This window comes from Echiichthys vipera, assembly GCF_963691815.1.
Source record: "Echiichthys vipera genome assembly, chromosome: 12".
In the NCBI taxonomy this organism is placed as follows: Eukaryota; Metazoa; Chordata; class Actinopteri; order Perciformes; family Trachinidae; genus Echiichthys; species Echiichthys vipera.
In genome coordinates, this window is record NC_139837.1 from 22777788 (window position 1) to 22803524 (window position 25737).

A 25737-nucleotide genomic window follows, 5' to 3' on the forward strand; every position below is an offset into this window, starting at 1 on the left:
CATTTACCAAGGGATCATAGTGGGATGCTTCTGCTGGACTCCTGTAAGTCAATCAGGATTTACAGCAGAAACCCCTATAAAAATGAATTCATATGTTTACCTTAAGGTCCTCAATTCACACAGTGATCATCTGTAAGTTCCTGCAAATGATGTAATAACATTTGAATGTTCTACTTTGTGTTGTGTCATCTGTCTAAGCATATTATGTATTAGGGAGATTTTCATTAAGCGCTTGCAGAGTATTACTGTCTAGACGCAGTATTCTTCCAAGGATAACACACAGTTGAGTACAAGTGTGGGGGGGGGGGGGGGGGGGGGGGGACCTGTTGCTAAGCAAAATACAGAGGTTTTCATATCAGATCGCAGACTAAATTAATCAGATAAAAATTGTCAGACAAAATGGGTCTTGTGTTGTCAGGGCAGGGCTTGGTGTTGAATCTGAATACTTCTTTGACAATACTGAAACCTGTCAAGTACCAAAAGCTGGTTTTGAATGTCAGGTCAGGTCAGTCAGATTTCTAATCTTGTTTACTTACTTAATTGAGTTCAATAAATACAAAATCTCTGCTGCTGGAAACAACACTGATTTGAGAACAAAGAGCTGAAAGACACCGAAACACTCGGTAGAGCTGAGGGGAAGTGCAGAATCAGATGATAATTATCTGTGGGTACGTCATACTACTGACCCCTTCCACGTATATGTTAATCTGCTGTTAGTGTAAACCTATTGATTATAGCAGCTTTAAAGGCAGGGATTGAGCAATATTTTGGTGCTGGCTTGAGCATGTGGTAGATTGAAAACTCTGATGTTGCATTTTAGTCTGGAAGAGTAGAAATGTAGAAATTAGTAGATGTTAGGAAACGATGATGCAGACACCCACGTCAGTCAGCTTCATCAGTTCGGTAGGCTGACAGACCTTTTGTGATTTCTTCCTTCTTGTGTGGGGGCTCCTTTCTCTTTGTCATGGCTTTCTCTGGCGATCGATAACGTTCTCTTGTACTGCTTAAATATATCACCGTATATTTTCACCTTATATATTCATGATATATTAAACCGCAATATAACGTTAGACAATCTCCTCCCTCTTGACTCCAGCACACCCATGTCCAGTGTAAGTGAATGGTCACATGATATGCATTTTCAGGTGCGTTAATATGGACGGAGATTGTGTGAACGGAGATGTATTTTGTTTTGAAACGCCGTTTTAGAACGACACGCCATAGAGTGTAAAATCTTCCCAGAAGTCAGCAGACTGTCTCAGGTTTGGGTTAAATCTGCACCTAGAGGCTATTTTTCACCGTGTTTGGGATGAATTAGCAGACAGCTGTAGATCATAGGTCATTGTCAGTCAGGGGCCTTCGTATGAGCCTTGTCTGCAGGCCACGGCTGTGTATGTATTAATACACCTCATTAATGCCCTTTGAAACCCTCTCTGCATGTCACTTGATGAATTATGGATGGAAATTCAGACCTGTGTGTGTTCTGCTCACGTCTCTATTCCCTCACACCTTTTCCACTGTGCTTTTTTTTAGGCCTCTTTTGACTTTCTCTTTTTGGGCATGCACATTATGAGACAGTTCAAAAACAAATTTAAGCATTTAGTTTTCTGATCATTTTCTCTCTTTTTTGGCTTTTTTCAAATTCCCATAAGTATCGGAGCTTCGGGGGCTGCCTGTTCGGCCAATTTAAGCCTATTGATGTCTTTGCAGCGCATACACACACGTTACACACACACACACACACACACACACACACACACACACACACACACACCTGTACATGTCCTCTGCTCTACCTCTGGCTGTTTCTTACTGTAGTCCGCTGGCTGACAGCAGCGTTGACATATGGTGGGTTTTTAATTACAAAGCTCCCCTTAAGGAAATTGTTGAGATACTTAACAGATAAGGCAAACATGGAGGGGAACAAAGAGGCTCGTTGTGTCGTATCAGGAGGACTGCTTTTGAGGGTGTGCAGGGAGGGGCAACTTGGGGGTTAGTCCGCCGGAGCTGCAGTTAAATCTGACAAAATATTTCTGTGCTGTGAAATGACTGATTGAGGGTGTTTTATTGAAAGAGTCTCCTTTCATCTCTCTCTCTCTCTCTCTCTCTCTCTCTCTCTCTCTCTCTCTCTCTCTCTCTCTCTCTCTCTCTCTCTCTCTCTCTCTCTTGCTCTCGCTCTCGCTCTCGCTCTCTCTCTCTCTCTGTGTGACACCTGGATTTAGGTACACCGTTCGTATAATTGCATGATTTTGATTGAATTGTTGTGATGGATGTCAGTTGCAAAAAGGAGCCAATATACACTGTCCTCATGCATGTGTAAACATTTTGCGTGTGTGTGTGTGTGTCTGTGTCTGTGTGATTGTGTGTGTATTTGTGTGTCCCTTCTTTGTGCCAACCCCATTGGAAGACTGTATTTTGTTGCTGGCAGAGGCAAACAGATGGCAGGTTGTGTGCCGAGCTGTAAGGAGTCCAACAATGCGTGCGCACACACACACACACACACACACACACACACACACACACACACACACCCCACACACACACACACACACACACACACACACTCAAAGGGAGAGAGAAAGGCAAGCCAGGCTTGAACTGATCCACCCATCACTCAGCCTCTTGACTCTCCCTCTACACCCCAAATGCGCTTTAGCCTCGCACAAACACAGTGTATTGGGCCCGACCAATATGGGACTTTTGAGACAGATTCTAATACACACTTCAGAGAGAAAAACTCACTGATTACAGATAAGGCGTCCCATATAGTGACTGTTTGAGCTGGAATGAAAGCAGACCTTTTCTACATGGATTGTGTAACGATTTTGCACCGACACGACTCTGCAAGGGTGCCCAAAGACTGCTTTCCTAAACAAATCATTTTATTGGAGAATATTAAACATTATTATACATTCAATGTATCACACTGTCAACCAATTCTACAAATGAAGAAAATAAAGAATAAATTAAAAAAATAGACTAGTGTCCCCGAAACGCTCATCAGTGTAATTCTCAGTGTGAATTCCCAACTACAGTGAAGCACCTTCAGTTGCATCCTTTATATTCAGGGTTGCCATTAATATTAAATTAAATTCACTCATCTTACCAATAACTCTTTCACGCTCATGCATGTACCTACTCTCTCTCTCTCTCTCTCTCTCTCTCTCCCTCTGACCACTAACCAGAAGCAGAGCTGTCCTGTCTGGCTCTGCTGCACCCCATTTCCATTTCTGTGAATGGAAACAGAGAGCCAACAGACAGTGTTCAACATTGCGTGTGTGTGTGTGTGTGTGTGTGTGTGTGTGTGTGTGTGTGTGTGTGTGTGTGTGTGTGTGTGTGTGTGTGTGTGTGTGTGTGTGTGTGTGTGTGTGTGTGTGTGTGTGTGCGTGCGTGCGTGCGTGCGTGCGTGTGTGTGTGTCTGTGTGTGTGTGTGTGTGTGTGTGTGTGTGTGTGTGAGTGTGTGTCTGTGGGTTCAGACAGTGAGGGGAGAGAGGCAGTGAGTGTGTAGGAGTATGTGCTTGTCTTTGTGAATGTGTGCGTCTCTTTCATCTTCTCGCTCCCTCTGTCTTCTTCGTTCTCTCTTCCCTCTTCCCACTTTCCTCTCTTGGTCGCACTCACACATCTGCTCGCTCGCTCTTTCTCTCTCTCTCTCCATCCTCCCTCTCTATCCCTCCTCTTCTTCTTCTTCTTCTTTGTGTCTGCCAGGACAAATTCAAATTAGCTTTATTGGCTTGACCATAATTAAGTACAGTAGAGCCAAAGCACGTTATACAAGAATTACAATGTGAGTATAATGATCCTTAAATGCCCTCTCCTCCTTCATCGCCTCTTTCTCTCTCATACACACACACAGTCTGTTCGTTGTGGGGCTGTTGCGCCTTTATCACGCTCCGCCGCCTCTCTCAGCTGGTTGATCCATCATCTTTGCTCACCTCCTCTGACGCTGCTTCATTCAAAAAGGCCCGGGGTCTCTCACCCTCACATGGGCTTCTGTTTAAAGCCCCCCCCCCCCCCCACATCCAGGGCAGCTGACACATGTAATATTGAAACCATAACCCCCCACATCTCTGTTATTTTGCCAGGAGAGCTAAAATAATAAACCATGGTACCGTCTACAATGGAAGACTTTTTCTGCCTGGAGAGAAGAGAAAGAGAAACTTGGGCGTTGTGCCAGCTAACGGCAGAGCAGTGACAGTCGAGCTGACTGGAGTTTTTTTTTTTTTTTTTAAATAACCAGGGTCAGAAAATGTTTCAAAATTCGCATGAAATATGTATCTGGTAATTGAGTGCATTTTTCCTCATGTGACAACTTTCTCCTCATCTCACCGATTTATCTGCTGTGTTTCACCGCAAAAGTCAGAAACAGAAAACCTTCAATTCTTAGCTGTGCAATAGCTGTTTGTTTTTTTCCTGTTTATCCAGGAAAGAAGTGTGTCTGGTCTTTTTAAGAATAACTTGGTTGCAGACTTCTTAAAGGATCATGTCATCTTTGACCTTTATCGACCTTGACTGCTGACAAGGAGAAGCTGCTTTATGTTTCACAAACCACTTCCTGTTGCCCCTAAACCGTAACGGCCAATGAGCCGCTTCTCTGTAGCAGTTGTAAGTCTAGTGCGAGCGCTTTGCTCAGTAGCACGTTGACGCTAGCTGAATAGGAACGCAATAGGACATTTCATGTGTACAGCACTATACTGTCGCATTGTCCGTAGGAACCTCTCTTGACTTTTTAATGAATGGCAAAACAGGGCTGTAGTGGAGCGCATACAGGCACGGTCACCCTGGTTACTGAAGGTTACCATAGATATATCTGGCTGATGGGTACCTGCAGGACATGGCTAACTAGTTAGCAATGCTAACATTCTCTCTTGAGTTACATCAGCATTGGAAAACAATGATTTTGTCCTTGTTACTTTTTACAGTGGAATGAAAACATGTATTTTAATACAAAAATTTCATTGTGAGTCCAGAGGACTCCAGTGTTCAGGCTGTGTTAGTATAGATGTCTGGTATAGATGTCTCAGGACAACTGTGCTCCAGTTGTTCTTTCCCCCCAAACAGAGGCTCCTCTCTGTGGCCTGTTTGTGCTGTAAAGTGAAGGCAGGTCCTGGAGGGAAGCAGGAGGGAGGGATGATGGGATTAGAGGCTTTCCTGCTCTCGTCCCGCTCTCATACGCAAACACACTTAACACACCAGTCCTGCGTGGAAGAGTTTCACCACGTTCAGATGGAGACACAGGGGAGTCGATATGCTGATAACACCGTCATTTTTTGCTTCAAAGCGTTCCTCGTTCTTGCTCATCAGCGAGTTTAATAGTTCGTGAAGATTAAAAAAAAAAGAGAAATATGGGACAGGAAGGAGCTCAGGAAGTGTTTGTGGGAGCTCCAGCTGATCAGAAGCACATGGCAGCTGAAACCAATAGCAGGTTTCATGTAGAGAGGTAACAACCAGGCCGAGAGTGACGGACCCTCACAGTCCCACCGTGCTAATTAACAGCATCATAAACGGAGCAGTAAACGCCTTTATGTCCTGCTGATCCTGTTTTTTTTGTTTTTTTTTGTGGGGTGGGGGGGGGGGGGGGGGGGGGTAGGGTTTGCAAATTCATGCTGCGAGTCTCAAATTGAGCTTGATTATTGAAAACCTTGATTCTGAAATGTACTAATACTGAGGTCAGGAGTTTATTCGGTTACCTTTGCAAGTATATTTTCTAGGTTTCCTCTGTCCTTTGAAGGTCTAAACAGTGACTTCTCTGCACCGATGGAATAATCTTAAAATTCTAGTGGGAAAATATTGAAACTCTCAAAAGTGAAGACAGCATGTAGAAGAAAAGTAGTGTGTTTGTCTGTGTTCAAGTCCAAAAAACACACTCCATGGGGCTGTTGTCTTTGTCACCTCTCACACACACACATACACACTAGCTGTATCACTATCCCACCCACCACCACAGACATTTGTGGGGGCAGATCACTCCAGCTAGGGAGTATCAAAGGTTGTGTATGTCAGTGTGTGTGTGTGTGGGGGGGGGGGGGCTCAGGGCAGAGGTCGGGGTCCACAGAGGTCAGTGTTCAACATTTCAATCAGGCTTCTCCTCGTGCTGCGTCACTGTGTTCAGAGGTGGTTTCCATCAGCTGTTTCTTGTCTCTGGGCTTTGGATAAGACATTCAGATTAGATTAGTGAGCTAAAAAGCTTAAATTCTGTCGCCTAAAGATATTTAACCTTAAGATGTTTAACTATGACTTTGTGTAACACAACAATATATTTCATTAGATGATAGAAATGTCTCAACCATAATAGATTTTGTTGTGTTATTTACAGCAGAGCTGACATCCTGTGGCCCGTTAGTCGTTTGGTCAATATGTTCGGTATGATGACTTTTGACAACATCTGTAGTCTCATTTAGCTACTTGTTAGCAAAGACACGTACAAGTGTGTATTTTCAGCTGTACCTTATGTTGTAGAACAAAACGTTAAGTCACTGTTAAGCATAGACCTTATTTAAGGCATCTAACACACCCCTGTAGCTCACCTTGTAGGGTGAGGGGTCCATGCACGAAAAGGCTGAGTCCTTACTGCAGTGGCCAGGGGTTCAAATCTGACCCTTGGTCCTTTGCTTCATGTTATCTCCTGTTTCTTGTCTACCTTAAGCTCTACCTATGATAAAAGCAAAAATGTCCAGGTTTTAGGACTCATTCCTGCAGCACTCTGATTGATGAAGAAAAGGACAGTGCTCTGTGATCTGTCAGGTATTTAAATGTGGGCACACTTTTTGGAGTCCTTTAATTCTCCATATCCAGCACAAACTTTTCTTTTTGCTCCAATTTCTCCTTTTTTGTCTTTTTCTAATCACTTTCCTGATTCAGCAAGCCTCTCAGGATACAGTAGTGCTGACCTAGCATCAGTTTCCCCTCCAAAGTCTGTGTGAAATCATGTGGCCTTCCCAGAGTGACCTTAAATCAATATACCGCACAGCTGGATTGTATATCTATCCCCCCTGCTCTCTTTGTTCAGGGAAAATTCATTATAAAGAGGAGTTGCTGCCTAAAAAAAAAAATCAGCTTTGACGTCCACATTCTGAGATCCAAAAAAGCCGCCTTGTAATCGGATTGGTTCCTCCGTGTTGTTAAGGACAGTGTGATTATGTTGTATAGTTAGCCCCACACACACTTCGCAGACATCCTGGCTTTTGTGGGCCGAGCTTCTTACACTTGTCTGTTGAATTGAAACTAGGCCAGTTCGTCTTTGGAATGACAATTACCATGGACCAAACCCAGGCCCTTTTTTTCTGAGGCTGGAGGGATGGAGGGCAGGTGGGGGTGATGATGAGGGTATGAAAAGGAGCAAAGACGATTGGGCGCTGCCAAGATGGTCTGGATGTACAGTAGCTTCCGATGCTCGTTAGGGCAGCCGAGTGGAGGGCCAGGCACTGGGGGTGGAGGAGGAGGAGGAGGCTGGCACAGGCTGGGGCGGGATATTTAGAGGCTACGTCTATCTTTAACTTGATTTTAGGGGCTCTTTTGATAAAGCCCGGCTCAGCTCGGTGAAGAATAGAGGCAACAAGCTGGGGAAAACCCACCCTCCTCTTTTCTCCTTGATCTCCGCCGAGCCATCCCTCTTTTCTCTCCAACTTCTCCTGGCAGGCTTCTCTGCAACGGTGTGAGGTTGTCAGGCTGGCCCAGATTAAGGGCATTGTCTGAAGGTATTTACATCCGGCCAAACCATATTAAACTGAGATTAGGGGTTTTCAATGCACATTGCAAAAGAAAAAAAAAAAGAGGGAGATTTTCCAGGACGAGCAGGATTTTACAATAGGCATAGCTGTGAAATGGAGGAAGAGAAATGTGCTCTTTATAGAGGTGGGGAGGACGATGGTTAAAGGGGGGGGTCCACAGATCCTGTTTGAAGGTCATGTGATGCTGGCTTGTCTGAGGGGGTGTTGAGTGTGCCAAACGGTTGGCAGTCGGTCCAGTTTTTCAGCATAGGAAGCAGAAGTAAAAGAATCTGTTGGCGGGACACAGCGAGCAGACGGGCTGCTGTGGAGGACATCGTGGTCTGAAGCAGGCTGTCTGTCTGTGTGTCGCTAGCTACATTGCTGTAAAATATTATCTCTTAAGGTCTTATTTTTTTATTCTGCTGAGATGGTGGGGAGATGCAGTGAAACACTGAAAGTTGGATTCATGTATATGCTCTCTTCCCTGCAGAAAAACACTGATTAAATTCACCCACATGTGCGCAGACACACTGCACACACTTCAGCGTCACACACACGTGCACACCAATTGGCCATAAGTGATCCCAGAGACGTGGAAAGCATTTGAAAGAAATGGAGAGTCCATTCTTTTTCACTAAGTTGAAGCAAACAACTAATTACCTGCAATAAAAGAGGCCATTTGTCGCTGAAATGTTTGCCACTGGTTTGGGAACAGATGTTGGAAACATGGCCTTGTTGTATTATTAGCTCAGAGGAGGAGGGGGAAAAAAAGGGAGCTTGATAAAGATGAATGTCTCTCTTGCCCATCTGGAATCCATCACTTTCGAAAGTGATTTAAACGCAGATATGGTTTAAAAAAGGTATGTGTTGCTGCTTTTCTACTCAATAAAAGTACCTGTTAAGCTCCCCTACAGTAAAGGAGGCTTGTAATCTCTCACTGTTTATGATCCCTCTTGCAGGCCTGTTTGAACCTGCAGTGATGTTTCTTTATGCAAAGCAGCCCGGCCCGAATAAGAAGACGTTATTCTGAAACAGCAACTTAAATCATTCTGGAGAGCCAGCAGGACGTTTAAAAGGATACTAAATTGGTAAAAAGTCGTTTTCTTTCCGAGGGTATAGTATTACTGAAGACCCATAGGTTTAGTGTTTCAGCACAGCAGAGGTGAAATGAATTCATCCAACTGCCAGCACGGTGATGCCACGATTTTAGTTATTCACTTTCAGATGTGACATTCAAGAAAATACCCTCCTCGCTCTGCATCTTAAAGAGGGATATGGATCAGGAAACAGCATGCTCACAGCAACCACTAGACACAAAACAATCTTTGAAACATTTTAAGGATCAAGTCTGGATTTACAGTTGTCTCATTCTAATGGGAAGTTTTCAGTTTTTACCTGCTGTACGCTCAGACGCTTAGACCGTAATCAGAGTGAAGAGATGTTTAAAAGAAAGCTGACAGTTCACAGTAGTAGAGTCTGCCATTACAGATTCTCCCTTAAGGAAAAAGAACGTATCTTCTGAATGCTGCATCAAAATGAATAATCATCAGATACATTTGACGGATTATTTTCATTCAAAAAAGAGTTCATTAGAAAATAATGCACGTCTTTTTTTAAGAATCTTGAACATACACCGAAAGCTTATCAGTGCGTTACTTTCCCCCAAATTACATTCAAATCTAGAGAAATCCTATTAATAAGAAACAAAGCACCACATTCCTGCTCCTTATATAGAAATGTACAGACGGTCAGCCTGTGTTGTAAAGCAGTAAAACTCTTTTTATCGCCCTTTTAACATGTATGTTCGATGGATAAACTGGGCTACACGTCATCCGTGTTCCCTCCCGTGGCCTGATATGACAGCAGCCATGGCGACAGCCCATCGGGTCTGGTCTACACTCCTTCCTGTTCCTTCAGGATCCCTCACTCAGTCCCTCAGTGTGTGTGTGTGTGTGTGTGTGTGTGTGTGTGTGTGTGTGTGTGTGTGTGTGTGTGTGTGTGTGTGTGTGTGTGTGTGTGTGTGTGTGTGTGTGTGTGTGTGTGTGTGTGTGTGTGTGTGTGTTAGAGAGGCAGGCGTGGAAAGGCTCCCCACATAAAGAGATCTTTTCATCCCTAGGGCCGCAGCCTGCCCGCCGGCCCCTGGAGAAGTTTGTAGAGGATAAATAAACCTCTTCAGACACACACAGAAAAGATGGAGTCTGTATGCAGCGTGTTAACGTACAGTGCCGCAGTATCTCAAAGAGAGACTTTATATTATTCTGAAGGGCTATTTGTTATGATATTGAGCCGAGAGGGTAAGAAGGGCCAGGAGGGCAGGGGCCTCTTGATTTATGGAGTGACCGTCCAGCCTGTGCTACACACACACACACACACACACACACACACACACACACACACACACACACAGTTCCTCGTTTACAATTGCGGATACATACACACACACACACACGCATGTTCATATCGCATTTACACACACACTCAAAGAGTACATATCACACATTGCTTCCAGCTGGCCCCGGGTTCCGGCGAGAGAGTGCTCCCACCCCCTTGTCAAACACACACACACACACACACACACTCACTCACTCACTCACACACACCAGGCAGCCTCACACATGCCGTACCGGACGAGGAAACAGCGGGAACGTCTCGATGTTGAAAACAGGGGTGGACGGCACCAGAATGCTGCAGCTGAGCTTTCATTTATTTATCTGCTTTGTCAGAATCACTTCAGGTCGGATTTATTCATGAAGCGCTTTGATATGAAACAAGTGGCTCACAGAGAACAAAGAACATAAACACAAAAGATGAGAGCCTTTGAATTAGTACTTTTAATCACACAGGAGAAAATACGTAGAGGAATGTCTCTCTGTGACATCAGTACAGTCTCACAGTTGCCTTCTACTGTTCATACGATATATCGTGATAACCGTAAACCTGTATATCAAGGCGGTGACGTCTAATTCCATAACACAATTCTATGTCACTCTGCTTTCATATTTTTATACAGTGTAGGAACTTGACCGCTGTATTTGCTGAATATTTCTACATAGTTATACAGTGATTGGTTTGTCCTATTTTTTACAACACTGTTGTAAAAAATGGAAATGTTTGGATCATCAGCTGTGTTGGTGACACAGTGCTACCTTTAGCTTAAGCTAACCCTACAGGTCCACAGACATAGTAGCTAAAGCTGTCTCTTTTTCAGATGATAAGCTAGTTATTTATAACAAGATTGAGCTAGCAAAGCAGTTTAGTGTTTGTGTGTGTGGTATTTATTCGGTTTGAAAAACTGGCTGAGCCCACAGGAGCAGAAACCGTCTCTGTTACTTAAATATCTGAATCTGAGCAGAATCTGCCAAATACTTTTTCCTTTTATGTCTAAATGTTGTTTTTAGAGAGTTTTCATTAAATAAATGTGCATTTTTTGTGTGGACATGGTCTAATGTAAAGATAATGAACAGTGGTAGAAGATGTAAGTTGTGGGCTACTTGGTACCATCCTTTAAAAAAAACCTTGCTTCTGAAACATTAAACTGAACAATGAGCCTTTTTGAGCAAGTTTTTATTTCCACCAGATCTCAAGAACAAGAAAAAAAAGTGTCAAATAAGATGGATGCAGTATTAAAAAACATTCAAAAGCATGTGTTATTTGGAATTTACTGCAGGTAAAAAAAAGTTCCTGGAACACTTCCTTTGGTCAAATATGGACTAATTCTAGTCTTTCCAGGACTCGGGTTCATTAAGCCTCCCTGTCAGGTTCACAGAACCACAAGAGACGAACTGGCCCAGATTGATTTCAACGTACACTCTGATTTTTATACACATGCGGACGAAGGTGACGGAGTAACGCCCTGTTTCACACTTATTCACTTCTCAGTAACAACACAGCTGGACACACAGCAGCTGGATTTTTCTCTTGAGGAATTTAAAGTGCTCCCTCACTAATTAGGAATTCCTCTCTTTGCATATTTCCCTGTGACACACTTAACATGACCACATGTCAAAGAGCTGTCTCTTGTCAATGTGATCAAACCTGTGATCGCGCATTGCAGGACGTTCACTTGAAAAGGTACAGCAAGGCAGCTAGATCTGTCCTGAAAGGTTGTGCAGTGGCACGAAGTGAAGCCTTTCAGACCAAATCCACTTTTATTCAAAGCAGCTTTTTTTCCACATTTAAATCTGCATTTCAAAGTGCAGGATCTGAAGAAGAAGCAGAAATTTTGTCATTGACGGTGAGCCAAAAAACAGAGGGGGCTTTGCTCTTTTGTGCGACACCTGAGTAATGGAGCTTTTTAATGTATGAGGGATATATCTTTGTTTTGTTTTGTTCTTGCGGTAAATTGCATTTGTTTCGCCTCTGGCGTTGTAAACATCCAAGCTCTGCACAAATGTTCCCCCGTATCTATTTTCCCGGGATCAAAGCAAAAACTTTCCTTTTTTCAACAGGATCGCACAAATGCATTGTGTTAAATAAGCTGTAATATGTTACTGCAAAAAGTATGTAAGTACATGTGTAAATGTAGAGAATGATAACAGACTCTGCATGGTTCGACACCATTAGGTGTAAGTGAGAAGACATGTTTTTGCACTTTGTGGCGAACTAACCCTTTAAGCAGGAAATATGTGCCTCATACAAAGAAACAGTTCCAGTCAAGCCTCAGTGCTGCCAGAGGAGGCTGTGTTCAACTGCTCCATAAAGCCAAAGTGAGCTATGAGTCTCCAGAGATTATTATATCTACCCTATAAAGCCCAATTCCCCATGTTTAAGACCTGAAGATATTCTAAGACCTACTTTCTCCTTTTCTTTCATAGAGGTCATGAGTTATACACCAAGGTAGCGAGCCATTCATGCTGGGCTTGAATTTATGCCCCGTGCACCGTCGCCTCTCTGTTTTTCTTCTCCTGAATGGGCCTTTCTGCTTTAGAAAGAAGTGTTGTAAATATCGTTGTCAAGGCCAGCGAGGCCACGCAGAGAACTGCACAGCCATGTTAAGCACATTATTGACTTAACATCTCCGGGATTTTTATTGGTTCTAATAAGAGAGAGAAAACAATTCACAACTCATCTATTCAGTTCACTTTCTTTCAGACCTGCAGTAGAAGAAAATCCCCACTGTAGTTGGATTTTGTTGTAGCCACGTTTCAAAGGAACTTTGGGGGTGTTACCTGCTGGTTAACCCCCATTAACAGCACGTCCGTCTAACTGTGAGGGTGCGTTCGTCCACACCGTGTAACCTGTCATACACCCATGTATCATTTAGAGCACCTGATATGTATTCCCCGTGAAGATTGTCTCGTCTGGGCCACTCCTGACTCCAACCTCGCCTCTCAGCTCCAATTTCCAAATCTGAGTTTAAGGCTGCCTATGAGAGAGGGCTGCGTTCATGTTCAGCCGCTGTAAGGCCGCTGCTCTTTCAGCGGGTCAACAGTTGGGTGTATTTGCCATCATAAATCGCGCTTTTAACGCACCTCCTTCAGTCTTTCCCATGGGCGGGTGGGTGTGCAAACAAGTGTGTTGTTGTGTACTCTGTTGCCCAAGCAGCTCATTCAAAAGACTTTCACACTTGCATATGTGGAAGTATGCATGCGTTTGTGTGCTTATAAGTGTCCTTGTGTATGTGTACATGGTGGCGTTCCCTTGAATGGTTGCCAGAGCGATGCGAGGTGTGCGTGAGGTTTCTTTTCTGTCTTTCCCTGGCGGCGAGGATGTATAATTGGGGTCTGGATGAGATGTCACATCTGATGGAAGGACATGGGAAGGAGACACAAGGGGAGCCACTGTTTATTTATCCAGACGTGCCCTCCATCTCTCCTCCATCCTCAGAGGAGGCCGGCATCCTTAGCGAAGCCAGTAAACATGTTGATTTTTCCCTGGCTCTAACCAGGCTGGCACACGGACCCTTCTGGAGTAAATGAGCTGGTGTTTGACAGGGAAGGTTGGAGCGGAGGGGGAACGTTCATTTCCACACAGCCCAGATCTGTCTCCCCGTCTTCATGCTGGAACTTGCACTTTTCTAACTTCCAGAGGCAGATTAGCTGATTGCTTTTCTTATACTGAGAAAACTCTGAGTTTGCCTCACACTGTGGAAAAAGAAAAAAAGGTGTTTATACAAAAACCTAAACCCTTAATTATTACAGTAACAAGTATACCCCCAAACAGGCAGTACTCACCTGACCTGCATTGTTTTCTCTCAGAATAGCCAGCGTTGTTTTCCTGCATTAAGTATTTTATTTTGCAGCTCTATAAATCTAAAGAAGTATCTACCCATGCAGATAGGAATGTGCTCACATTTGAGAAGCAGCACCAGAGGATATTTGAATTTTTTTACTTGATAAAAAACAATAAGAATAGAAGAAGAAAAATAGCTCCCATAAGTAATCATATATGAAGTTAAAAGCATCTGATCTCATCTCATCTCCCCGCTATGTTTTCTTTTTTTGTGTACAGACTCTGTGTCCAGCGAGACAGCCTTCCTTGAGGACTATGTTCTGGGCATGGGGGAACCCCTGGAAATGCCATGTGACCTGGAAGGCCACTCTGAGCCCATCGCGTGGTTCAAAGACGGCACAGGGCTGGTGCAGAGCAACCGGACGCGACTGGGCCAGAGGATGTTGCGCATCATCAACGTGTCGTACGAGGACTCGGGCGTTTACTCTTGCCGGCTGGCCCACAGCAACACGCTGCTCAACAACTACACCCTCCGGGTGACAGGTGAGAGCAACAAGGGGCTGATATTAAACCTGTTGATTTGTTTCTAGAGTATGTTTTTCTGGTTAAAGACCATGGACAGGAGGTTGGAAACGGTTCCACGTTTGACCAAGCGGATTTGGAGGAACAACTACTTATTCCTATTCCAAAATGATCTCTTTATTTGCATTATTATGTCTTATTGCTTTATTCTTATGAGATTTACTTTTACCTTTAGTTACTTTGACCTCTTTGGCCGTCTAAAAGTATATCAAGGGTACATACATTTAACATGACATTTCAGTCACAGAAGACAATATATTCAGGACATGGTTGGGGTCAGAGAAGGCCAACCTTGATATGTTATTATGGTAGGTTGGTTCTTGGCTCGAGGGGTTTCTGGGATTTTCATTTGGTTGAGCAATTTTGACATTAAAGTTTTGACAAACACGTATCTAGAATTACAATACTGAAGAACGCTCACAATCACAGCAGTAACTTAAGACACAGCCCTTTTCCCATGCAGATGTAAGAGATTTAAATCACATTTTCAGTAACATTGCCCTTTAAATAAGATTAAAAAAAATACTTTTGTACGATACTTGAGTCACAAGCAGAGCTCCAATGGAAACAGGGACTTTGGCTGCACCCTGTGGAGCTCTCAGATAAACCGACCTGCCTCAGTTTTTCTGCCCGTCTGACAGACAACTGAGAATCAAAGTATTTCCATCAATAAACATAGTGGAACCCTTACAGTAGTGATGTCCCGACATGACAGCTTTTCAAAACGGCTCATAGAACAACAGTGAAAACTTTGCTCAGGAGGAAAGTTCTTTTTTTTTTTTCTACTCGGTTTCAACTCCTGGTTCTCTGCCTGCCAAGCCACACACACACACAGACACACACACACACACACACGCAAATATACAGCATGATACAGGCACAGACTTTCACCGGCTAACACCCAGCCAAGTTTCACACAGATTCCCTCTCCTGATGCACAGTCAAAGGTGAAATTCATTATTGCATGAGGGCGTGAGTAACGTTTTAAACAAGTGTGTGATGCAAACAGAGCTCTGATAGGAATGCGGGAGTGGAGGAGGTGGGGGGTCAGAAGGGAGCGAGCAGTAGCTTGAAAGTCTGGCGGCTCTCTCCCGTAAAACTCACAGACACCAGCTGAGCCGGTTATTGACAACTAATTAGAAAGCAATTAGCTCGAAACATTTCATCATTAAAAACAGATGGGGTGGCAAGAAATGGGCGAGTTTGCTCCCTCTCAACTCACCCCCCACCTCCTCAGACACACACACACACACACACACATAAACGCACACGCACACACACACACACACACACACACACACACACACACACACACAGATGCGTGTATTTGGCTGCAAGCCTGGGAGAAAATGGCTTTTTCCAGGACATATCAGAAGTGGACAGCTTCTCCTCCTGGACTCACATATCATCACTGGACTGCAGGACGACACGTTCAAACAAACTCCCCACGTCATTGATTTAAAAGGGAGAACTCATCCATCTTTCCAATTCATATTCAGCTTTTAAAATCGGATTTATCTTTTCGTTTTAAACAACAGCAAAAAAATATTTATCGCATACCTCACCATGTCTCAGGCGAAAAACCACACAGGAAGCCAATTCATCGCAGCCCATTGTCAGACATTTCATATCATTTTTGACAGTCAGTACCTGTTTAGATTACTCGCAGTCAGACTTTTTACAGTATGCAGCGGCAACATCCTGTTCTCTTCCCTCTACTTTAAACACCGAGCCTCAGCTCCATCTAAAACACACATGGACTATTGTGTTTTCCCTCAAATATTTGAGTAAGGTGTCAGATATTTAAGGAGCGGTATCAGATTTAGCACCTGGATGGCGTCCAGACAGCGTAGAGTGGCCAGCTACGCACACAGAGACACACACACACACACACGCAGTACACACTACACATGTTGGAAGAAAGAAGCTGTAATGTGAGGTTATCTGCAACATGAAATGTATGAAAATGAGCAACTTCTGTTTAGAGGTTTTTGTACCTGCAGCATAAATCTCTGGAGGGCTATCAGAGGATTGGCTGTAGACAAGAAAATGTGAAATATGTTGTGTATATAGTTAGGGAAGGGAATCGAGAAGAGCTTCCAAATTATCCAATCTATCTGAAGCATATCCTTCTGGGCTTATCAACTCCTCTTATCAATGTTACATATTGCAAAACAATCTTGTCAAACTCATTGCACCAAGGAGTCATGGTGGAGGGCAATAAACAGTCCACAGTGCTGCTTGTTATTTTGTAAAATGATCATTTCAAGTAAGGGTGGAAACACAAACAATATGCTGAATCATCTTTCTACGCAACATGGACTTCAATTCCAGGAAATGTCATCTTGCAACCAAGCATACAGTACGTTACATTAACATTAGCGGCACGCAGGCAGATTCAGCAGAGTTTTGGTTTACTAAGAATCCCTAACTGAAAAAGAATGTTGTACTACAAATACTCTCTCATTTCTGTCTCATCTTTCTGTTCAAACTCAGAAATAACAAAACTGTCGTGTTGAAGCCGACATACCTGTGTAGGTCTGAATAATATCCATGGCATTGGTAACAAATATATCTTATCAGTTAGTTTCACAAATAGTATGCTAAAATAATTATTTCCATATTGACTGGAACGGATTAAAGTGCGGATTAAAGTGTTTGGCACTAGTCTGTACTATAACACTCTGTAGAATTGTTTCATGTTCAGTCTTGTTTTCACATTTCTTATTTAACTCAACAAATGGTCCTTTTGTTCAGCAACAGCTTATACCTACACATCCCAGTTCCACCATATTAGCCGAAAAGCTTATTCAGAAGCTTGAACAAGTTTCACTTACTCTGGAGCTTTCAGCCACATCTCAACCACATGTTACATGAAGTAGGCAAAATGCTATTTCTCATTAGTCCATTGTAAAAATTCACATATTTGCCGATTGAAGTACTGTTTATGGTTTTTATTGACATTTTGAGTGTATTCCTCTTTGCTTTTGTGGCTGAAGCTAATATCCTAAATCTGTTTTTTGTTCAAAATATGTATTTCGTGCTTATTAGCAAATGTATGCATGCTGACATGCTAAACGGATTTCAGTTTACATGTCAAACATCTTACCTGCATGTTAGCATTGTCACTGTGGACATGTTAGCATGCTGAAAATAGCATGTAGCTAAAATGCAGCCTCACAACCGCTAGAATGCTTGTAGATTCTTTCTTCCTCTGATTTCTCTACTTGACTCTATTGTAAGCTTTATTTTGACAGTGACGGGATTTAACCAAACTGTAATGTGAGCCAAATTAGCTTTTCTCTGCTGAGCTGCGCCACGATAGCCGCGTGGAGTGGTGGACTGAGATGTGGAATAATAAAAACTAAAACCTGAGAAGTTTCAGGGGCAGTTTTAGCTCACCGGGGTTGTCGAGAACAGCTGGCTCTCATTAACCAGACCTGTGAGGCTCAACCAGAAAACATCGAGGTCAGACTGAAAATAATTACAACACAGCCGTGAAAATGTGTGATACAGCAAATCTGAACAGCCAGTATCAGCGACTGGAGAATAATTAGACGTCATCCGACACGCTAACTGCTAGCAAGAGTTAGCGTTGTGTGTGTGTGTGTGTGTGTGTGTGTGTGTGTGTGTGTGTGTGTGTGTGTGTGTTTGTGTGTGTGTTGCAAAGATAGAGTTGTTTTTGTAAGTGTGTTTGTGAATGCAGCAGTACTAATGACTCTCATTTCTAACGGCTGTGGAAATGTTATGGTTGTAACTTGTGAGCGAGCCGCCACGCTGCAGAGCACTGTAGACTCATTCAGGAGTTTCTCATTGAGCAGAGTCAGTTTGAATATACATTCATGTGTGTGTGTGTGTGTGTGTGTGTGTGTGTGTGTGTGTGTGTGTGTGTGTGTGTGTGTGTGTATGTCTAATCATTGTTGAACACACACCATTTAATCTCCTTTGGGCATTCAACATTATTCCTGCTTTGTTGCTTTCTAGTTGTGCGTTTGTCTGATGTCTGAAGAACGAAGGAGTTGTGATGAATGAGAACACATGCAGAATATTTAATGTAAATATGAATTTCACTCTGTTTTTTTTTCTTCAAGATTCTCTGTCGTCTGGTGATGATGAAGATTATGACGAAGAACCAGAAGATGCAGGTAATGGAAATGGTGAATTCTTATTTACTATTTTTCAAACTACATTTTTTTTGAGTGAAACAATGTATGTTGGTAATATTTTTGAAGCCCCACCTGCTTTAAGGAGATAGTAAATGAATCAAACCAAGCTGACAGCATTATGAACTCATGATATACAACCTTGAATTAAATTATCATACAAAGCCAAAAACCCGAACAGCAGAAGGATTTTGACTCAGAAGAGGACATGAAATGGAGGGGACACAGCCTGAGACAGGGTGGAACTAAAATGTGTTTGTATTTTTCATTTTCAACAACTTTACTATCAAACCACCAAAATGCTGTTCCACTAACATGGTTGTAGCTCCCTAATGCAAGTCTGACTACTCGTGTTATTCCATAATGTTGTCGTTGAAATGTTAAAACACACAAAGAACAAAAGCAACCTTCAGTTTTTTTTTCTTCTCCCCTAGCAACCGTATTCTTAGCCCGTTAAAAACCAAGCATTAATGTGTTCTTGAATTCTCAACCATTGCATCCATTAAGGTGGCATGAACTGCATCGTTAAGCTTAATGAGCAGCACCTGCTGAACTGGGCGCTGTTACCTGCTGTGAACGGGTCAGAGTGAGAGGAAAGACGATACAGCTTCGTTTTAGATGTGAGACTTTTTTCTGCAACTTCATTTCCCTTCCATTGCAGAAGTAGAGATTTTAGACTGAGGCACTCACCTGACTCTGCCATGGATTGATTCGCTCAATTCGCATTTGCTCTGCTTATCCATGTAGGTACTCTCGGTTGGAGATCTTTTGGGAAGGGGTGAAAATACTGGTTGCTGATTGGATAAATGTGATGATAGACAGGCCAAATCAACCAGATCAACGAAAGCGTATGACGTACTAACAGAGCTTTGAGGCAAAGTAAACAACTTGTCGGTAAAGTATATTTGCCGTTTATATAACATGAATTTATGGATAAAGGGTGCAATTATAGGTGTCCGGGCCATATTCCAACAGAAGGATCCAGTATAAAAAAGTGTTAGCGAAGAGCTCGGAAGCCACCTTGTTATTTACACTGAACAGTCGCTCCTCGTTTCGTCACTTAAATCTGCCTCAAAACCAACGCTGATTGGTTTGGTTACTTGGCAAACTTCTCAAGGTACCGTGAATTATTAGAAGGCCTTAACCCTTAAAAATACCAGAAAAGTGTTCCACAGTCCTCAAGAGTAAATCTGCATTTTAAAATTTCACTTGTCACTGTGATAAAATATTTTGTCTATAGGAACCACAAGAATTGCTTAGAAACTAGCTTTTATTGGCAATTACTATTGTGGGATTTATGCAGCCGTCGGTGAAAAACAGCCAGAAACATGCCAGCAGTATCAAACAGTCCATTAGATTTTGAACTGAATCCCAGTCCACCTTAAGTGCTCGACAAAACTGGTGCCGGAGGTGAAATATGGAACTGTTTTCAGTGACGGAGCGACAGGCGGACACCCACCCGAAATCAAAGGCTGTTTCTAAATGTCATCACAAAGAGCCGACTGATCAAGTGACATCACGCTCGACTCAAAAACCCGCCCAGACTGTGACATACACGCCACATGGTCATCATTAATGTTTCACCCAATCTACTGTCATCCAGCTACAATCGTTGCATGGTGAGAAACATGGACTGGCAGGGAAAGGGCGACATTTTAAAAAGTAAAATGAAGGGACAACATATTAAACATATAACCTTCACATATTCACGCATGGGCTTATTTATAGCGCATTTTAGGCCGATAGGGAACAGGTTCTGTTCCAGTTCGGCCACCAGATTTTGAACTGTTCGGGGCGTTTCAACTACAAATAAATCTGTTCCGAACCTGAAAAGTTGAACTGTAAAATAGCGTTTGTTTTTCAGTGCAGACTGGCTCAGCTGTGACAACATCTGATTTGTTGTTGTGCAACGCCCTCTGTTGTGGTATACTTGGTTAGGTTTGCTAGATGGAAACAAAGGTTCAAATAATTCTGAAGGAAACCGGTTTGTCCATTGATCGAAAAAGTCCGTCAGAGATGAAACAGCCGTTGTACTAGAGAGCTGGCAGGGTCAACTCCTTTTGATGTGTGAAAGGGGCTTTAGACTGCATTAGTTTTATATATTTTTACCTAATACACTGGTAGCTGAGTGTATGTCCCCTGTTAAAAGCAAATATGCCACAAAAAATACTTGTTTTTTTATTTTTTTATTTTTACAACAAATCTATTGAATGTTCTGTGGAGCTGCTGTTCTTCCCTTTCCTCGTCCTTCTTTCCTCACTGTTAAGAGAGAGGAAAAACGTCTTTAATGAGGCCGTTTTTTTCTGATGGCTGCAGAGGGAACTTTGAGAATCAGACACTCAAAAACAGGTTACAACTGTGAGTAAGGCTGCCTGGAAAAATGAGAGTAAAGGCCCAGTTAAAGATCAAGTTATCACCTCCTAATTTATCCTAATCCTCTCATTTTACGAGTCTGAAAGGACGTAATAGTTATTTTTGTTCTTACGGTAGCACTCAAAAATGTAATGAACACAGGAATGTCTTAATATTCTTTGACATTTAATCCCTGCATTTTGCCTACTTTGGAAGTTTGAGAATTAAAAATGTAATCCCGCTTTATATTCATACAGTATTGCCTTTTTTCTTTAAGGCATTTAGCTGATGCTCTTATCCAAAAAGATTATAGAAGGAAGGGCAGAACAAGCAGTAGGGTAACACTGCAGAAGGCTTCCTGTTACCGTCTTTGTTACTGAAAGTCGCTGTGGATAAGCTTAACACCTGCAATGTAAAACCTGAATGTGTCTGAATGCGCAGTTTCACTTGGCGGTGAAAGCCTCAAGTGTTTTCTAAATGGGCCGAAGTGGCAGCAGCGGCAGCAGCTTGCTGCAGACATCCTGAATGCCAGTAAATAGCCTCAGACTGCCAGACTTAATCTCTGGATGTAAGTCTACCTCATGACATACGAGGCTCCGATTTCCTGGCCAAAAGGAGAGGGATTAGCCCAGAAACGTTAAACCCCTATCGCTGCTTAATGTCCGCTAAGCCACCGCTAATTAGCCGGCTATGGCAGGAAGGAGCCATGTGACGAGCCACACAGCCAGATGGACAGTCCCCGTCAGAGAGCGGAAGAACATCCACATCCACATGCAGAGAGGGCGATAATAGAGATGTAGAGATGGTGAAAGTGTCACGCTATTAATGAGGGAGGGGATAGAAAACATTTGCTGACTGACAGTGAGACAGAAGGAATTGCAGAGCAGAGAGAAGAGAAAAGAAGGCACAAAATAAAGCGAAGATTTGAAGGGTTGAGTCACTCTGAGCCGTCACTGGAGCTGCCAGTTGAAATGATGCTGCTGGCCACAGCTGACTGTTCTCGGAGGAGAGACAAACAGGCAGAAAGAAAGACAGAGAAGCTGCTGCAGGCATGAGCTCATTCTCCACCAACCTCAAGAACTCTCTCAGCTGTCTCCCACGGCCTTCTGGGAAAAGGCAGGGGAGATACAGTAGATGCCTGCTTCAGCAGCCACAGTAATTCTTGCGACCAAAATTATATTATCAGCCAATTTTAAGGATTTGAGATTTGTGTTTTCATATTTATTCCGAGAGAAAGACAACCGCATGTCTGTTGCTTCTGCGTCTTCACAGTCTGCAATTAAATCTCAGGCCTCTACACAGTGAGCAGGAGTACGTACTGTATGTTTTTGACCAAACAGTGAGAGGGAGCACAAAGGAAACCACAAGATTAGGTTGCAAAGTTTCCCTTTGACACAACAGGAGATTGTCCGTTTCAGACGCGTTCTCACCGGGCGAGGGGTGGTGTTTTCGCCGCCTGCCCTTACCGACAAAAGTTCCCAGATCTCATTGTCTCACCAGTTAAACATTTGTGTTGCCCGCTATGTGTAAATCACTCTTATTTGTATGAGCCGCATTATAAAAACGACATCAACACGCCCACTTGCTCGCTGACAAGGTTTGATGTCTGGTCCAACTGATTTCATACATTTAAAATGGGTCTAGATAATTTCAGAGTTGCAGTGCATGTATGAAGGGGGCTTAAGTTAGGTCATAGGACAGTGTGGAAGAGTAGAATATCAAGATATGCAAAATAAAGTGTTCAAATGTTTGGTTTCACATGCCTATGCGGGGCGATGTCTCGATTTAGTCATCATAGATAATTGGCAAGTTTCAAGACCAAATGTCATCAGCTGTGTTGGAGTTATCATTTGGACCTCACAGAAGAGCAAATAAAAGGTCAGAGATCAAACCATGGTCTGCCCTCACACGATCTATATGAGTCATTAGAGTGAGTATCTTTTGCAGTGTGGAAAGCAGTGTACACACTCAGAGCCTGTGTGAAGTGAAAGGGCAGTGTGTGTGTGTGTGTGTGTGTGTGTGTGTGTGTGTGTGTGTGTGTGTGTCGGGGGGGAGGAATGTTAACAGAGCCTAATCTGTGCTGTGCTGTGCTCCTGAGCTATGCAGCCTCCTTGTTTACCCTGGCAGGAGAGCAGAGAGCTGGACGGCGGGCCACGCTACGCTGCTCCACGGCCGCCATTCCTCCGACTCTGTTTGCCTTGAGTCCCTGCAGGCCCTCCGGGGCAGCATGCCTTCAAAGAGCCCCAGTGTAATCTGTAATGAAATCTGCCTGTGTGCTCGCAGGCGTCAGCGAGGGCAAATTATACAATTACACAATTAGACCCCCCCCCCCCTTTTCCCTAGATCGGTGTCTGAGCGCTGAAGGGCCTTGTGCCGTGGCGACCAGCACCGGGGTGTGTCCTGCTCCAACTAATTGCTGTTGCACTGAATTCGGGCTGATAGAGAGCCACAGTCATGCTCCTCTGACCTGCAACACTGAGCCAGGAGTCAGAGGAAAAGTGAACAGGGAGCTACAGGGGTTGTGTATGTGTGTGTGTGTGTGTGTGGGGGGGGGGGGGGGGTAGTTTGAACACTTGTCACTTGTTACTGCAACACAACACTTAGTCTGCATACAGAGAAAATGGGATCATGCTTACCCTGCAAGGCTGCACAGTCCTCTAAAGTTATTATTTTCATAATAGAAAGTATCTATAAATGTCTAATGCAACTGGATCTGCATTAGAATGCACTCAGCGACAATCAGAGGATTTTCCTTCCTGTGAGTAAGTGCTGTCTTGCAAGAAAATTAATAACTAGAAAAAATCCCCACCAAGAAGTAATAACTAACTAACTAACTTGTTTTGGCCCATGGCCTTAACTTTCCACCAAATTCCATAAATTAAATTAGTTACAATTTTGATACCCTGCTATCTGTTGCCTCATTTCCACTGCATGACTGGACTCTGCTGGACTCATTTTTCGATACCAAGTGCTTTTGTCTATTTCATTTTCTAATGCGGATAGAGCCCCCTCAAGGTAGGTGGGACTGGGAAAAATGAGGTACTATCCACAATCTTTGCAAAACCCAAAAAGATGGGTTCCAAGCGTGACGGTTCTGTGCAGTGGAAATAAGACTTAACAGACAACCAAAGTGACTGATATTATCACCTCCTGGTCAGCAGTAACAGAACATTGTGGATCCAGATACTTTTGGTATCTTTGAGAGGGAAAAAGAGCAAATCGAACCGAATCATTTCCGTGTGTCTAAAACCATTTAGAAATACTGAATACTAAATATCACTGTGCTTGGATTGTGAGTGAGACGAGTAAGTGATTACACATGACTGCCAACTGGTAGCTGTAAAAGAATACTTTTCTCCCAGTAGACATATCTAGTGAATGTGTGTGTGGAGGTGTAAACCAAACAAACAGGAATACATTTGTGTATTTTTAGGCTCATGGAGAGATTCCCCCTCCTCAGTTAACCTCTGCAGCTGACAGGTGGACATGACTCCTGGAACTGCTGAGCTCAGAGAACATGTTATGTTAAACCACTTTCCACTACAGTGATTGCATATCCATGCCGCGCAGGGTTATCTCCAGACCCTCTCCCTGTGGGGTTTGAGGGGTATCTGTTCTGGTCCCCCCTCGCCCCGCCTCCCTCCTAGAAGATCACACTCCCCTCTGCTGAGGAAATACCAGCCAGCCAATTAGACACGGGATGGGATTCCTGTGCTGAGCGTACAGAGCAGGGCTCCGAAGTAAATCAAAAACACGCTTGAATTCAAATATCGACTGCTGTCTCTAAATTAGAAAAGGCTGCGTTCGTTTTTTACTCTCTTGCTTTGCAAAGTGCCTGAATCCACTTCCTAAAGAAAGCAGTTAAGAATCCACAGATCCCAGCGAAATAAAATAGATCCAAACATAGAAATTACGTCTGTTACGTCTGTAATCTGTTTTCATACATCCATGCATCATAACATCTCTTTATTTACACTCAGAACTCATTAAATAGTATTTTCTGCAGCGTAAATCATTTCTTGTTTTCATAATAACTTGAAGCTTTGATCCTGGTTTACTTTTTCTGCATTTTAATCAATTTTTTCTCATACCGAAGGACATTCTCAGTTACCTTTCAAAGGCAATTTTAAATGCCAGGACACAAAAGAAAAGGTGAAAATCAGTTCCCATGTGCTCCATTTAAAAAAAAAAATGTTTTCCTGTATAGTAAAATGCTAAAACCAATTCCTCTGCTCAAACATTGACACGTTTGTGGCATGCAAAAATCAGAAGAAGAGCTCTGAACAGACAAAAAACAAGCACCACTTAGAGAAAATGAAGAGGTCACAGTAATGCCCACTTTGGCAGGTGATCTCACGCAGAAACACAGCAGTTAGCACTTAGCAGCTAAAGGTCAGTGAATAAACCAATCTCAGTGTGTTTTTGGGACCAAACCATGGAGACATGCTGAATCCACACAGGCGTCTATTTTGGGTTAAAAACATCATCGTGGCTGAAGGATCATCAGCAGCAGGACGGTGTTTTCAGGCCCAGATGAGTTCAGGAGCAGCAGCAGCAGCAGGAGGAGGAGGAGGAGGAGGAGGAGAAGGACCACACATCAGGAGAGAGACTGTTTAAAAACTCAGTGTGTTTCTGTTTGAACGAGTGTGTGTGTGGCTGATTACGATGCCAAGAAAACAATGTGTTCAGACTCCTTGGAGGGTTGTCCCACGCCGCGCCAAGTGTCGCTCCACATACGCCGAGACAGAGAGGGAGACGTAATG

The 25737-nt window shown here is 43.3% G+C and overlaps 1 protein-coding gene across 6 annotated transcripts in view; it reads left to right on the forward strand.

Moving 5' to 3' along the window:
- Window positions 1–25737, forward strand: part of fgfr3 (fibroblast growth factor receptor 3) — a 72977-nt gene that overhangs the window by 11682 nt on the left and 35558 nt on the right. For 4 of the 6 annotated variants that reach the window (XM_083924422.1, XM_083924421.1, XM_083924423.1 and 1 more), the window contains exons 3-4: window positions 14157–14420; window positions 18551–18616. In XM_083924422.1, the coding sequence (XP_083780548.1) occupies window positions 14157–14420; window positions 18551–18616 (330 nt within the window). The remainder of the gene's footprint in view (window positions 1–14156; window positions 14421–18550; window positions 18617–25737) is intronic. The other 2 variants (XM_083924426.1, XM_083924425.1) reach the window with 1 other exon arrangement.